This window comes from Phalacrocorax carbo, chromosome 12 (genome assembly GCF_963921805.1).
Source record: "Phalacrocorax carbo chromosome 12, bPhaCar2.1, whole genome shotgun sequence".
Classification (NCBI taxonomy): Eukaryota; Metazoa; Chordata; class Aves; order Suliformes; family Phalacrocoracidae; genus Phalacrocorax; species Phalacrocorax carbo.
Window position 1 is genome coordinate 20,483,272 of NC_087524.1, and position 16,616 is coordinate 20,499,887.

General features: G+C 42.1%; 2 protein-coding genes across 3 annotated transcripts in view; one reads left to right on the top strand and one right to left on the bottom strand.

Annotated features, from left to right (window-relative positions):
• The window catches only part of DOCK1 (dedicator of cytokinesis 1), a 316,638-nt gene that overhangs the window by 103,400 nt on the left and 196,622 nt on the right, over positions 1-16,616 (top strand). The window lies entirely within an intron of this gene.
• Positions 3,825-16,616, bottom strand: part of INSYN2A (inhibitory synaptic factor 2A) — a 49,975-nt gene continuing 37,183 nt past the window's right edge. Inside the window, exon 4 of the mRNA XM_064464380.1 lies at positions 3,825-7,023. Coding sequence (XP_064320450.1) covers positions 6,840-7,023 — 184 coding nt within the window. The 3' untranslated portion in view covers positions 3,825-6,839. The remainder of the gene's footprint in view (positions 7,024-16,616) is intronic.

The window sequence follows — 16,616 nt, forward strand, 5'->3', positions numbered from 1 at the left end:
CCAAAACCTAATGTTGCATAATACACTTTAAATTAAAAAAAAGGCCTTGGGTCAAAACCACTGAGAAATTGGCATTTACTCCTGTAGACGTGAACGCTGCATACATTAAGATTTATCAGCCATTAGCTTCGTTCTGGACGCTTTCCTCTGAGGGTCCCGTGTTGAACGGCTCAGACGAATGGAAGACACGGTCACGCAGTCCTCCTCGTCCGAGACTAGTCGTCTTCTCTGTTGGGCAGCAATACAGGAACAGAGATTCATAATCCCCTCGCGGTGCCAATCAAGCTTGTTTAATTTCACATTCTTTGTAAACCTCTCTTCTCATCACTGTGTAACTGCTGTGGCATTTGGGATGCATGAACTGTGGGATCTGTAGGGATAAACATCACGGACAATTGCTTTGTAGAAATTGTTTCAATTGATATTTTAATAGTATTCTTTGTATACCCTTCTGAGAGCGAGGCTTGTGGGGCTTACGCTCGCGTTGGTTTTGACTGTGTGATAAGTCAGCGAGAGCTGGGGTTTCTGAGAGGCCGGAGTTTTGAGATCAGCAGAGGATTGTAAAGAATTGAAGCGGTCAAGTGAAAATGCAGTTATCTTGGAACAGAGGTGGTGGAAGGGGAATGCTAAAATACAGTGGGATTTTACATTAGTGAGCAGAAATCTCCAGGAGACGATGAGGTTGCTAGATCATGGGTAGTTGCTACATCATGGGAACATAAGACACCAAATTTCCTCTTTCAGGAGGATATGGAATTAGAGGCTGTTAAAGATATCGTAAATAGTTCAGATTACTTTCTCTACGTTATAGCCTATGGATGGGGATCTGTGCGTCCGATTACTGAGCGACTGTTACCAGGTCAGCTGCCTTTGGAAAAACACTGATGGAAGGCAGATGAGTTGTACCTTCCTGGGCAAAACCCTGGCCTTCAGTTCAGGCAAGGCACAGTGATCTGATTAAACGTGTTTGCTTCGCTGTGCTACAAACATTCCACCTTAATCCGGGAAGTAAGAAGGGATTTCGGTAACTCTTACCTGACGCCCGCCATATCTCAGTCTGAATGCGGGAGGTATTGGGTATGACCTCTTAAAGGTTTTTGGCCTTCAGTGTTCTTCAAGGCTGAGTCTCGCATCTGTGGCAAAGTTTCTGTCTGTTAAACCTTAAATTGCCAGGGAACCATGTTTAATTACAGGAGGTGCCTTTTCTACAGTGTTAAATGGACTGGAAAGATTCTCCAATGGTCTCTTGACTTTGCACAATTTTGCTTTTAATTTTTGCTTCCTTAAATGTGTGGGTTTCTAGATACAAATCATAAGCTATTCTTATCATGTACTTTTAAAAAAGAATTATCTTGACATAAGACAGACCAGCTGTGAGAAGAAAAACTAGACAATAAATAAAGCAGACTATAAGTGCTAGATTAAAATCTGATTTGACCATAATTTTGGAAGAAGTTGGTAGCAAGAATTCAACATTTGCGATAGTGCACGCTTTTTTCTAGCCTTCAGAACTTGTGAAAAAAAAACCCCAAACCCTCAGTTTCACCGGTGCCTGTATTGACTCATGTTAAGCACAGCCTGCCTACTTATCAGGTCGATTCAGTGAAAGTAGTGAATTTATATACTTGGCAATTAGCATTAGTTTCCAGCCTGCTGTATCAAATGAGTTTTTAACATGCAAGAGAAAAATCTTGTCACCATTTTAATAGTCATTATTTTTGGCTACTTCTTCCCCTGAAAGTCTCGCTGGTGATTTGTACTGGGTCTGTTTGCTGAGTAGAGGGCTCTGTGTGTGCTGTTGTAGCGAAGGTAAAAACTAGGTGCAGCCTGTGGGTGCCGAGCTGTCTGATGCGAGGTCAGGGTTGTTTGGTGCTCGCAGAAGTTGGCCACTTCGGGCGACTCTCACACGTGCCTGGAGCTATTCCTCCTTATGGCGTGGTACGAAGTCACCTATAAGATCACAAAATCTTTCCTACTGAAGAATGGGTTGCCAGGAAAAAAAAAAAAAGTAAATTGAGCGGGATTCTTTGAGTCCCTTTTTTTGAAGGATCATTTTAAACCATCTCTTCCCTTGCCTGGTAACTTCTGAAGAACGTTGCATTCCATGCGAGTCAGCATGTTGGCCTCCTCCAGTAAATCAGAATTGACCGGCCACGATGGCAGGTCCAAAATAAATCATGACTGCTCCCTGCTTCCTTGTGGTCAGCAGCCTGGTATGTTTTTTATTCACAAAGCCAAGAAAAACAAGCTAGTTGCTGAACGCTTTAATTTCAGCAAGGACATCCAGATGGGGTTTTTGGATCCCTGTGTGTGCAATTTTTGGGAGGTGCTTCAGCTGGCAGATCTGTGCAACTGCGTGATCATTGTCTATGAACTGTCTTGGTTCCTTTCTCTGGTGGAACAAATCAAATTCCATTTTGGTACAGAAAAACATGTAGCTCGTAGATGGAAGAGCGAAGTGTAGGCAGTGGCCGTACTCCCAGGAGACTGTCCTTAAGAGCAGTGGCTCTGAAAAACCCGGAGTGGAATGTGGTGGACAAAGTCAGTGCGAACACCTGCTCTGCCAGGGAAGAAAAGGCTATTTCAGGTTCTCCTGGGTTGTGTGACTAGGCAGCATGGACAGGAGAGGACTTTGACTTTCCTGATGGGCGGAGCGTTTCCCACGTGACCTTTCCCCCCCTTCTACACTTTGAAACAAGGATGTGGTGAAACCAAAACCGAAATGCTGCAGAAGTCATCAGAAAGGAGAGGAAGTAAGTGATTTGTGGTGCGAGACGTGAAAACCATCTGAGGTAAACAGAAAGAAGATTTAGAGGTGCCCCTTGGTGGTGGTGAAGGAGAATCTGTGTAGGGTGAAGACGATGCCTGTCAGAGGAAAGAGGAGGAGCTGGTGACAGCACTGGGGGTGAGAAGTGTGAGGCAGAGCAGAGAATATGCCACTGATGTGGGAAGTGAACGCTCAGACAAAGACAGTGGTGGAAATTTCCGTCTCTTGGCGTCTTCAAGGCAGGATGTCTTTCTGGAAGGCAGTAAAATATGAGCCTAAGTAAAATAGGAGTTATTGAGGGTCACGGGAGAGAGTTCTGGGGCTAATGTTATTTAGGGGTTGAAGCCAGATATAAATTGTCTTTCTCTGCCTTAAAATCTGTCAAGGTGAGGGTTAATGGGTTCCAAAATGTCAGGAGGAAGCGTCACTTTCTTCACCAGATTTCTCGAATGTAAAAAACTATACTTTGTTTTACTGAATTGCATGTTTTCTTATCTTTCAAAAAACATCTGAAATTACGTATTGCAAACTGATCTCACAAAAACTGAAGTGGTAGTTTTTGACCGATGGCCGTGATTTTGTTCCATCACTAATACTGAGCTGCTTTTATGTTGTAAAACGTCGTACCACCGATGCAGCGAAGGGGTACGGAGCATGCCCTGCCGGTGGTGGTTGGAGCAAACTGCGTTCGCCTAAACAAGCTGATGGCAAATTTCTAGCACTCCAGTTACTTTAGTAAGCCATGGGTGTATTTTATGGATGCTGAAATAATACTGAAAATTGTTTCATGCAGTCCATTTCGTTCTGCTGGAACAGAATTGAGTCGGTAGAGCAGTTGCAATTTTTAGTGGCAATCCAGTTAAATTCCAGTAGCGCTCTTGGAGAGATGCTAAAGAAATGGTAGAATCTAATGGCGTACTTGATTTGAAAATGAACCTACTGGATTTTGAAGAAGTGATTAACCTTTAAAACACAGTGAGATTAAAGGCATAGACAGTGGTTTTGCATCTTAAGCAAGAAAAAGCAAACACTTTGTACCGATGGTAGGATTTTTTCAGTTTTAATCATGATTTTTTTTTCAGTTTCTCCTGATTTTTTTTAAAACTATTTTTTACAGTGACTTTTTTTCTTTAAGAAAACAAGTGATACTCACATGAATAGTGTTTCCTAATAGTCCTAAAACAATGAATGTAGCTGTTGCTTCATGGAAGTTCTACGGACTCAGAAAATAGCAAGTCATAAAAATCACTGCAGTATTTATTGACTAAAGTGTATTTTAAAGCACGATATGGGAGAAGTGCATATAGCAAATCAGTGTAAGAAAGTGCAGGGTATTGTCAGTGAATTCAGCAAAGCTACCTTATGTGCCACGTTGAAAGTAAAGATGCATTTTCTTTGTCCTAACCTCATACCTGCATGTTATAATATCTTCTACCTCAGGGTGAAAATAGCTTTGTCAGTCACATTTAACTAAAAGCTCTAAAGAATTAGGTTTTTCTCTCAGTGTCTATATCTAACCTGAGCCTGAGTGATTCTAAATGTAATACACTATGATACATTTTACACACTTGCAAAAACATTTTATTACAAATTACATTGTATGGTACGATAGAACACGATATGTAATTTTAAGCAAGACTATATGTATGTTAGCTTTTCCAGTTTTAAAAAAATGTAAAAAATTAAAAATTTGCAACTTCTTAAGAAAATAGCCTGGACATGTACAGAACACGCCGTGAGAACTTTCCCTTTTAGCTCTTACATGTTTCACCAGTGAATTTTCCTCTATCATTTTAAATGCTTACAGAACCCTGGCGGCCGCATGAGTCAGTAACCACGCAGAACGGTTCGGTTTTGTGTCGGGGTCCCTGCCCGCAAGAACGCTTAGAACAGGGCTATGGGGAACGCTGCTGATTCGGCGACACTGCCGATTCGTGACCGATTGCCAGGGAGAGATGCTGGATTTAAACAAAACAAAACGCCCAACAAAAAACCCAAACCCAAAGACTTTAGCATGGATGAGTTCGTTAATTACTAACACTAGTTTAAACTAATGCTGAATACTGTTGTATTTCCTTGTTACGTCCGTATTTGATGTTTCTTTCCATTTAGGGAAAAAAATATTGTCTCTTTTGGAAAAACTTGGGTTTCGGGAACACGTGGGGTGGGCTGCCTTGTAAAGTTTTCTATTTTCAATTAAAAATGGTCTAAAATATATGAAGCACATTTTTTCCCACATGAAACAATTGCGCTTCCTGGTACACAGGGTCACTTTCTCTAATCCTTTGGCTTTCACAACCCTATTTCAGGATATTATTTGCTTATGTACAAGAACTCTTAGCCCTCTTGAAGGTTTACTGCAAAGGTGACTTTTTCACATTACAGCACGCTGAAATTAATGTTGAGGTGGGGACACAGACACCTGCTGCATTTCTGTTCCCATTTTAACTTCCTTTTCCCACTCTTTGCTTGGGGGGGGAATTATCTCCCTCACGTTTTCTTCAGTCATGGATTTGTTGCTGAGCTAAGAGGAAAAAGTGTAAATGAAAACACTTCAGACTTTCTAGTGTGTGCAAACTCTTCTGCTGGTGGTTGCATCTCTTCCACCTAAAGACTGAAGAATTTGTATCTTACTGATACCGCTGGGTACGCAACTTCAAACCCAATTCTTAGTAAACCCGTGTGTCACGTGACGCTACCACTCAAATTCTCTTAAATCCTTAAAAAAAAGAAGAGACGACAAGGTTCCCTCTCCCTGGCCGCTTCTAGCATGAGAAATTTTTTCCACAAACGTTTGTTCTAGATGCAAGTTTAATGGCAGTAGCAAATACTTAAAGGAAAAAGTTGCAGTTTGTAATTAAGAGCAAAATTTTAAATGTCATTTAAAAAAAGAAAAAAAAAAAAAAAACAAAAGGAAAAAGTGATTCACATCTCTTCCCTAAGTGTGTTGGTCAGCAAGTACAATTAATAGATTGAGATATAAATTATAATATATTGGGAAACCCATCTGAGAAGCTTACTAAAATAGCATTTAAAATTACTGCTCCTTCGAAACAGGTTTCAAAGCGTAATTCGTACTATAAATTTTCTGGTGCCGTCTGCAATAGCGTCGAGGTTTTCCAAAGACTGCATTACAAAAAGATACTAAATTATGGCAAATGCCAGCAATCCGTAGAGCTTTTGTTCCATTTGTGGGGTTGGGTTATTTTTCTGTGCCAGAATGTGTCGTTTAGACCTTTTGGGTACCAAAAGACCGAAAGCGAGATCTAGGACAGACGATTGTCCCGTAGCCGTGACCCTGTCAGCTCGGTGCGGTTAAAGGCTTGTCCTGACTTTGGGAGGTTTCTAGCCCCTCGCCCCTTGGAGATGAGCAGCAAACGTGTTCGTCTGGTGATGAGGACACAGCTAAATTAGAAATGACGGTGCGCTGGCGGAGTGTGATAGCTCGGTTGAAGTCTACATCGCATGAAGGCAAATATACATAGAGTCACATCTTAGAGATTATTCTTGGTCTTGGACCACATGAAAAATTGTGCTTTGTCCAGGATATATGTGCTGAAAACTGCACTCCCCGATCAACATGGATTTGTAAAACTGAAGACCATTGCAAATACAAGGGTCGCTTGCCTGTTTTTTTTTTTTTCCCCTCATTGTTTAAAGACAATAAACCAAACCCCCAAAAGGCTTTAAAACAACAGTGATATTTAGCTGTGTACAGGATGACAGCCTACAATTTAACAGGTTAGAATGCGACGCTTTCGGATCTAAGGGCAGGGGGAAATAGTTTTACTTTCCATCTTTGTACAAATTCCAATTCAGGTTTTACATCCCACATTGGTGAACTGCAAATAAAAGTTGGCAAGGTATTACCTAACGCCTTGCTTCTGGGCGTTAGTTTATAGGTACAAAGGCCTTTTTGGTACATACGGTGAGAACTGAATGCTGCCAGAATGGTCAGAACTACATTGGCCGGTAACACAGATCAGTCTACAAAGATCCCGTTATAGATGATTGATAGAACTCCAAATATTTTTCAAAGAAGGCCTTGAACTCCACATGTAATGGACTTGGGTTAAAGGAACCAGAGTTTCCATCTTCCATGCTTTTTTGATTCAGTTTTGGATTTTTGCTTGGGAGTGGAGGAGTAGCTCTCCTGAGAATAAGGCAAAGGTGCAACCTGAGTTTCCTCAATAGGATGAAGTTTTCTCAAAACTGGCTGTAGTTTATCTTCTTGCTGTTTAAAATCCAATTCCACGCTAAAAACAGGAAGAAAAAAAGCAATTAGCTATTATATTATAATAATAGAAAGATTTCAATTAAGCCAATGTTTGATCTACAACTGCTTAATTTATAAATTTCAAATAGAAAATAAATGTTTAAATGAGATCTCCACATTTCTGGCACCAAAAGTGAAAGGGGTGGGGAGAAAGGTCAAACAAGGACATATTGCAAAGGAGAAATAGGAATGGGATTGTGAAAACTTCTCCCTCCTGTTTGGGGGGGAGCCTTGAGGATTACAGTAGAAGTGTGCTGTGAAGTGACTGGAAACCAGAAATACTACTTTTTTTCCCTCATCGCTGTGGAGAAATGCTCTTTCAGAGGGCTCCCAGGCTCAGTTCCCCCTCCTTTCTGCACGGTCTGGGAGGTTAGGGTGGCAGCCAGGCATGTGCATCCTTCCGCTCCGGAGGAAGGCTGATGGGTTGCCCAGAAGCAACGAGGCTGTCATGGGAGTTTCTTCACCTCAGCTGTTTATTGTAAGCTTTACCCTGAGTTAGATTAATTTCACCAAACTGCTGCCATATGTGTAGCCTCGTATGCATACATGGGAAAAATAAAGAAATTAAAGAACAATTCTCTTTTACAGTGCAACCCTTTAGCATATGCTGACAGCATCTGATGATGATAATGACATAGAGTCTGCTTGACCCTGCTCTAAATGACTGCTGAGACAAAAACATCTCATGATGTACATCTGTGTGTTGAGCTGACCAGAGCTGTAGGTAAAAGGGAGAGGACCTGTTTCAGCAGTAGCTGGTGTGGACGTGCGTGTTCCATTGCTACTAAAATGTAATAGAAATGAGGGAAACACTCATGTAAACGTAAGCTTGCGTTAAAAAAAATACACCGAGGCTCTCAAATACCCCTCCTGAATTCTAAACACTGTCTCGCCTACAGAATCGTGCCGGCAATTAAGAAACAAGATGAAATAACAACCCTTATTTCAACAGCGTGTGCTACCGATCCTTCCAAGTTTACCTTATAAAACCAAGGAACCACATGATAAATTTCAGCAAAAGGTTAATTCTGTCTGATACGCGAAACCCAACAGAGGCCACTTACAAATCCCCTGAACCTTCCATGATTCAGTGGAATTTGTACAGCAGCTTGTGGCCAAGCTCCGCACCGAGGCTTTTCATCCTGGCTCATGCCTCACGCTGTGATGTGGCACCTGGATATCAGAGGATCAATTTAGAAGATGGGGTGAAATTAAGGGAATTTAGACACTGGGGCTAGTTTATGTCTTCCCTACCTTTTGCTTGATATTTTAAACCAAACAGTTAATGATTGAGGCGAAGATTGTGTGTGAAAGCATCTGCTGGGGCACTCGGGAGGTTGCCCTTCCACCCCTGCTGCTGAGGTTTCTTGGGCTCTGCACTGACTACGTCTGCTACTGATGTCTGCACGAACATGAAGTTATTGCTCCTGGATGTCAGTTCACTTTAATAAGTGTTAAATATGTCTTCTGAGTCATTTCTGCCATTGCTTCTTTGGCGGCAACCACTAGAGAAGTTTGCTTTGCTAGAGAAGTTTGCTCCATATTTTCACTCCTGGTTTAAACGTTTATTACCACTCCTCCTGCCTAGCTTAAGGGGAGTCGCACCCACCTTGAATGCGTGCGAGCGCTCAGTACGGAACAGCTGAGGCCACTTCAGAGGAAACTCTCCAAGAAGCTGGAGTAGCAGAAGTCATGGGAAGTTTTGGTGGACTTTAGTGCCGCAGCCTGTGCAAACGGAGCACGTAACGCCCTCTAATGCCATCGGCTGATTTAGGTGGATTTTATCTTCCTCTCAGGGTGGAAGAGAGGGAATCAAAGATGCTGAGGGAAGTTTGGCATAGTTTTGCACTTTGATTTTTTGCAGAGCTGAAGCTACCTACAAGGACTTCCAGCGAAGCCCTGGAAAGGGGTATGGTGGTTTTTTTTTTTGCATCTGGCTGTGCCTAGTTTAACTGCTGAACGTGTTCTGAGCAGAAGTGTCAGCATTTCAGTGAGTTGGATGAAATTTCTAATAGCACAGGAGAGAACTACGCTAGGTTAGAGCTTAAATATTCAAAATATTTTCCCCACTTCCATGCTGTTAAGCAATAAAACGACGTTCCAAATCGAAGAAGATAATTTTTAAAATTTCAGCTATATGCTACAATGATGCCTTTGAATATTGCGTTTGCAGGAGGTGCTTGTGTTGGGTATCCTGGTACTGCAGAAGCACGCTACAAGCCTGCTGATGGATCTAATATCAGTCCTTGTTCGTTAACGGACAGTGCCGTCTTCAGCTTGGTACCATGTTCTTGCTTGCAGTTTGGCTACCAAAAGCAGTAGGTTAGATAACCGCAGCGTGAATGCTGTGGTGAGACTGGGATATTGGTTGATTGTGAATGCCCCACCACATACACGCTTGCAGTAATACAGTGAGAGAATCTTGGCATGAAATAGATTCTTCTCCAAGAGCTGTCTAAATCTCATTTAAAGTGGGATGCGAATCTGTGCGGAATTTGACATATATTCTAGTTGGTTTGATTCTCAGTACAAATTCTGGAGAAAAAAAGCATTTCAGCTCTGGCATTGGCAGAATTCATTTCTACTTCTTTCAAAATGTGATTTTTGCAGGGGAGCTCTCTCAAGAGCTACTTGAAATTGATGCAAAAGGTAAGTTGTTTAAAGAAAAAAACCCTTGCTGAACAGAATAATTTTTTTCATAATCAATTGCTATTAAAGACAGACCTCAAGAGAAAACCATCTAAAATCTACTCCGTATGACAAACCCCACGTTATTATCATTTTCTGCTGCATGAAACCATTTGTGGCACAGTTCAGGCTGTCTTTCAGCTATTTACATCAAAAAGAAATACTTTACTTTTGAAAAGGATAAAGAGGATGATGGAAAACATCCATATTATTTTAGGATTTACAACTAAATTTTGCAGAATAATTGATTGTTGTTTATCAAGATCGATTGGCCGAGCGTTGTAGGGTTTTAACGTAACCGCTCCGTTCAGGCACACAGTTTGCTTGCAAGCCTAGGTGTTGGCGTATACCTGTTTGTGCAGCGGTAGTAACACCAAAACCTTATTCTCTGATTTTCCATGTATCTTTCTAAATCAGCTGAAGCTGACTTTATTTTTGGCCTTCATATCGAACATACAAAATACCATTAAATTCAGCAAGTGTTATGTATTTGCAAGACTTTGTATTTTTGTTCTAGAGCTTCAGATGTCCTCTGGCTTTCCAGTTCTTGCATTCATGAACTTGATTTTGTCACCTGTCACAGCTCTGACTGTTTTGTTTTGCTTACTGCTATTTTTGTGCTCAAGTATCTATAGGTTTCCTCTCAAAATGACCTTCTCTTGAAATATTCTCTACGCTTTATGGCTCTTTTCACTTTCAAACTTTGTCTGGTTCTGTCTCTTCTTTAATCCTCCCCATGATAGTCCTCGCCAGCTAAGTTTATGGAGTTATGTTCTTCCAGCATTACGTGTGATGGAAATCATCATTATTGGCTTCAGAAGCATTTTTCCTTTGATGAAATAATATTTTTTGATAGACTGACAATTGTGAATGGTCTCTACAAAAACAAGAGACAAATCTAAATATTCTGTACCCCTAGCGTCACAATGTTTGCCTGACGCATCTGATAAAGACGTACTAAAGGTTGCCTTACCTCCAGTATTGCCAGATTTGGAGCACTGGGTTGGAGTTTCTCCATGTTCAGTGCCTATCTCAATTTTTTCCTACGCGTGAAACTCCACTGCAAACAGGTAGGCTGTTTTTTGTGAACAAGTCTAAGCAGTAGGATTTTGTTTGGGATAAATATTCTGGTTTTCTGGGTTCTCTCCCCAAAACAACCATATACTCGCAAGTTTTACAACAGAAACTTTACATTTTGGGGCAGTTGCCTGTATATACGTGTTTGCAGAGATGTCATTTCCATGAAAATCTGGCCAAATAAAATCAAATAGCAGACCTTTGAGACTTTTATTTTGATGTGCTCATTAAACACAGGCAAGAACTTTGTAATTAAAATCTGAAATTCCTCCACAGTGGGATGGGTCTGGACCAGGCCTGATGAAGCATCTCTTGGCAGCTGCAGCTCTTAAGTTACGTTAGCCTGTCCTTGACAGAGCCCTGGAATGGAGGACCCTGGGCCTCCTTTTCCTGTCATCTGGTTTTCTGTTGGGGACCGATACCACTGCAGAGGGAACCCAGAATGAGAGTTTTTCTTAAATATTTTTCTTCCTGCTTCCTTTCCCATTTCCCAGATCCTGGTGTTATTTCTGGCACAGCATGGATGTGCCCTGAACTGACTCGAGGAGCTTTGCTGAGACGTGGATCACGATCTAATTTTGTCCCTAGGAAGTGCCACTGACTTGCTATGGAAGTTGGGTTTATGGCGAGTGAGGCAAGTGTTCAAAAAGGTAGAGGGTGACGGTAGGGCAGCTGAATGCTGCCTTGAAAATTATTTTTAAATATAACTGTCAATTTTGGAATTGAAGTCAGCAGGAACCTCTGTGGGGTTTCCCTGCTTTGCTCTGGGCTTAGTGTCCCCCAGCCTTTGCGTTTCGTGTTTGTGAAACGGGGTTACCGCGTTTGGAAAACAGCGGAGGCTCGCGTACCGCAATACCGAGTACCCCAGGACAAACCTGGAACTAAACCCTTTTCTGTGCAGAATTTGAATTGTAATCGGGAAAGAAACAGAAACAAAATGTATTGCATAGCTGCTCGTCAGCGAAGGGCTGCGTGCCTGGTGCCTGAAGCCCTGGGGGAGAGGAGGGAAGAACGGCCCCGCTTTCTGACTGAGCCTGGATGGTACAGCAGCACCGATCACCGCAGGGTTTGGCCTCCAGCCAGCCTCGGAGGCCCTGAGAACATCGCAGAGGTGCTTCGGGGTTTGTGTGGCTCAGCCTGCCTGTGCGTGCGCGTGCTCTGTAGCGCGTGCGGGTGAAATACAGTGCTTTCGAGAGGTGCTCCAGCGACGTACGTAGGGCCCGTTGCATGATAAAGGGGGTGACGTAGAGGCGGGGTGTAACATTTGGGCACCTCGCTCAAAGCACGCGCACGAGGTGGCCGCCTCGCTCAGGCTGCTTCTCTCTGGCTAATCCCGTCTTCTAAATCCCAGCGCTGCGGATTAGGGACTGGTGTGATTCTCCTTTTGGCTTCATGGGTTTTTTAATGTTTTTGAGAATGTATGTTAATGAGTTTATTTTTTGCATACTGGCAGTAGAGCAAACTTTATCTAATTTTGTTGCTCTGTAAGGGATTGAAAACAGTTTGAGGAGTCATAGCCATTTGGGTTTAGGCATATGGACTGTGGGAGGGTATCTAGCAACACACTTAGAAATACGTATGGGTTTTCTTCTTTTTCTAACACAGTCACACGTTATTAGCGTGAATCATTTTAAGACATTAGATGCTCATGATTGGATATGTTGGTTACTCGTAAGATCACAGAATCGGAATAATAGAGGTTGAGGACCAGGTTGCTGAGGGCTTTATCCACTTGTCCCACGAAACCCCCAAGGATGGAGCTTGTCCCTCTCTTTCTGCCTCGAGGGAAAACCTTTCTCCTTCTACTCAGCCTGAGCCTTTCTCATTTCAGTAACATCCCTTCTGTTTACCTTGTTATTACCTAGTTTGTGATGTTAAGGCCCGAATCCTGCAAGCATTTGTAGAGCAGCTTAACTCTTTGCGTTTAAGTAGGCTAGGTGAAGCAGGAATTAAAGAATATTGTAGCATCTCCTGGGACACGTTACCTGGATGACATGGCATTAGTGCATGCCACATCTTGGAAGAACGCGATCCAGATAAACGCTAATCACTCAAAAATTAGCTTCATACACTTTTAAGCGATCTCTGTTAGATTTCCTATTTCAACGTGAAAGTCAGAAATGCCGAGGATCAAAAGCATTGCCAGCGTTAGCAAGCCATTAAGATCTATTTTTTTCTACTAAGCATCTTAGAGTCTAGAGATAAGATGGGAAAGAATGTAAGTTAATTAATGCGGGTAGGAAACAAAAAGATGAAAATTACTGTTATCATCATTTAGTTACCTGCTTTTGCTAAACTGATGATATCTTAGGAATTTATGTCTACTTGTCTTATTTTCACTTTTTATTGCCGTATTTATTAATTTTAATAATTATCACTACATCTAACCTTTACAAGTGAACTCCTTCCATGTGGGCTCTGCGCTAGCTAGTTAACTTGTATCACCATGATTTTAACCTGTTTCATTTGCCGCTGTTGTACTGAGAGTTAAATTTCATAGATTCTATTAATACATTTTCTGTTGAATAGTTGGAGTGCACCTTTGAAGAACTTCAATACCAAAACCAAGATTAAATACTGAAAAGCAGCATATATTAATTCAAAATTTCAAAGGAGTAAAAAGTAGTCAAAATAGTCATCGACTGAGCTTTGAGTAATTTTCCCCTCAAGAACTACAACAGCGTGATCTTGATCTAAACTTGTTTGTTCCCCCTATGCAGATATTGGCTAGTGATTTGATCTATAAAAAGTTTACTTCCAGAAGCTGAAGTAGCCTTGTAAAAGCTACCGAGTACTTCTGACCTTTCTGACTAACGGGAAGTCTAGCATGAGTTCCTCAAGATGCTCCTTCACAGAAACAATTTGCGATAAAAGCCTTAGAATAATGCACAAAATATTAAACGGGAGACTCTTTTTCTCATATGGATTTCTGTTCAAGGATTAAAATTCACAAGGGATGGTAATTTAAACAGGAGCAGAAAGGGCAGTTCCAGTAAAAGATAATCACAGAATAACACAGGCTGTGAAGATTTAGAGCATGTGGGTTTTGGGTGTTATAGAATTGGTACAGTTTCTGCTTATCAATGCAACTTCTTAACAGCAAGATTTTGCTACACTGCAGTATTTCAGTTGGCTTTGTCCAGACAATATACGCTAATAAAACTTACTTTCTATCCTTAAAATTTTCAGTGAAATCTGCATTAGTGCTGCACCTCGAATGCTGGGCTCAGGTTTGGGCCCCTCGGGACAAGAAGGGCCTGGAGGGGCTGGAGCGTGTCCAGAGAAGGGCAGCGGGGCTGGGGCAGGGTCTGGAGCACAAGTGTGCTGGGGGGCGGCTGGGGGGGTTTAGCCTGGAGAAGAGGGGGCTGAGGGGAGCCCTTCTCGCTCTCTGCAGCTGCCTGAGAGGGGCTGGAGTGAGGGGGGGGGCTGGTCTCTGCTCCCAAGTCACCAGTGACAGGACAAGAGGAACCGGCCCCAAGCTGCGTCAGGGGAGGTTTAGGTTGGATTTTAGGAAAAAGTTTTCTTCCCTGTAGGAGCGGTCAGGCCCTGGCACAGGCTGCCCAGAGAGGTGGGGGAGTCGCCATCCCTGGGGGTATTTAAAAGACGTGTAGACGTGGCACTTCAGGGCATGGTTTAGGAGGCCTGGGGGTGTTGGGTTGGGGTTGGACTTGATGATCCTACAGGTCTTTACCAACCTTAATGATTCTATGATTCTATAATGCAGTCAATCTGCGTTAGTTTGTAAAAGACAGATGTAAAAGTTTGTCTTTTGTTTGTAAATTTGTCTTGTAGTTTGTAGAAGATGGTTTTGAAACTGTTTTCTGACCTTGGTTTATGAGATATTGATGCTGACGGAATGGATTAAAATTTGACACAGATTAACATTTGATAAAGTGGTTGTTTATTTTTACTACTTTTGTTACTATTTAAATACTGCCTGGACATTACTCTAAAGACACGATGCCGAATACTTCTTACTGACTGCTTCAGACTATTGCTATATGGAGTTGGGACTTTATATTCAGGCTTTAAAACCGACAGTAATGGTGTTGCCCAATAAAAGTTTTCCTGCCGTGTTGGAGCCTAGAGCTCCATAAGATGCAGCACGACTGATCCTGTTCTCAAAATCCCAGTGACCGCAGGCTGGGGAAGCCTTCGGGTAACGGCTCAAGCCTTCCCCCTCTTCCGAGCAGCGGCCGAGCGGGTGTTTATTTGGGAGCCGTGAATTGCGGTGTGCTGCAGCCGGGGGATGCGGTTAACGGGGCTCCTCTCGTGCAGCGGGAGGAGGTGTTGGTGACTCCTGTGTCTGCAATTTCTGACAACTTCTTGAATGTATTTCTCCTAGCAGAAACAAGTAGAATTTTGAGGGAAATGGGGAATCAAATTTAGATGTGTTTCTTTTCCTATTGACTGCTAGAGCGGTGAAGTTTTTGGTACCTTGTCTTTTTAATAGTGTTTAATGTCTGATGAGTTTCCTAGTTATTAAAAAAAAAAAAAAAGACAAAATTACCTCGTTTTCCATTTTTCTTTAAGAAGACTATATTATTTTCAATATAAAGACAAAATAATATAAAAATAGATTTGGAATCTTAGCAAAAAATGTAAATGTCATATGCAAAATAATTGTATGCTCAAAACCCTATCCTTAGAATGTGTACTAACACTATTGGCATTTTTGATACTAAAAAGACGTTAAAAACCCCTTAAAGTATAACAGTGGGTTTTTGTCACCTTCTGCGCTGCCTCTAGCTTATGTGCTACGTCGTATTCATATTCTAAAAAGTCATCTTAAGAGGGAAGAATTTAATTACATCGAGTGCTCCTGCATTCTAGCGTCTCATCTGTGCGACACTTGACATTACAGGATGCAGCTGGGTTAGTCAGTAGGGCAACTTAATCCTTCCTCTAAGATGCTGTTTTACTGCAACCTAAAAATAAAGGTTTGAAAGAGCTCTGAATATTTTTTTTTTAATGTTACTGTGTTCAAATTTGAATCATATTAAAAAAAAAAAACCAAAAAACGCACCAATTATGGAGACGTTAAAGATTTCTCTTGAAATTATTGATTTTGTCCCATGAGGGTATTGGTTATATTTTCCTTAGGTCTCCCCTATCTACTGCCGGGGTGAAAGAGCTGCAGACCGAGGAGGGTGCCGAGTAGGAGCATGCTATAAAAGCAGTCTGTGGAACACGCAGTGGGTCAGCCAGGGTGATCCGCCTGCCCTGACACCTGGCATTTACCGGCTGGCAGGGTCCAGTGCCCTCAGAGATACCCAGGTTTTCAGTGCACCTTGAAGGGTTTCATCCGAGTTGTAATTTCTGTTCCTAAAAGGTGTTTTGTCTGAAAGAGAAGTCGCTAACACTCTGCAGCACTTGTCAGGCGAAGCCTTTGGAAAGGTGCGGCCTGCATCACTGCATCTAGATTTAAGAGTAGCTTTAGCATCCTGACTAATGAAATGCTGCACTTCTTCCGGAGGTTTCGCTGCTGTATTTGACTTGTGGAGGAGCAGAAGCTCCTACAAGGCAGTCTGTCTTAGTGGTAGTTTTATCAGTGAATTTCTTTTTTTATCCCTTCTGGCTACTTATCTTTTCTTAGTAATTCAGTCTTCTCACAGTTGCCCTGTTTTGCACTGTCTTCTGGTTTTAGACTTCTTGCCTGCAGCATATATTCTCCTAATCTGTCAAAAAGCTGAGCTGATTTTTGCTAAAACTTCCCCTGGAAGCATCGCATTAGGCGAACGCCCAGCATCGATAGCTTCAGTCCAAATGGCTGTTCTGGTGGGAAATCCAGAAGAGCTGGGCCTGCCT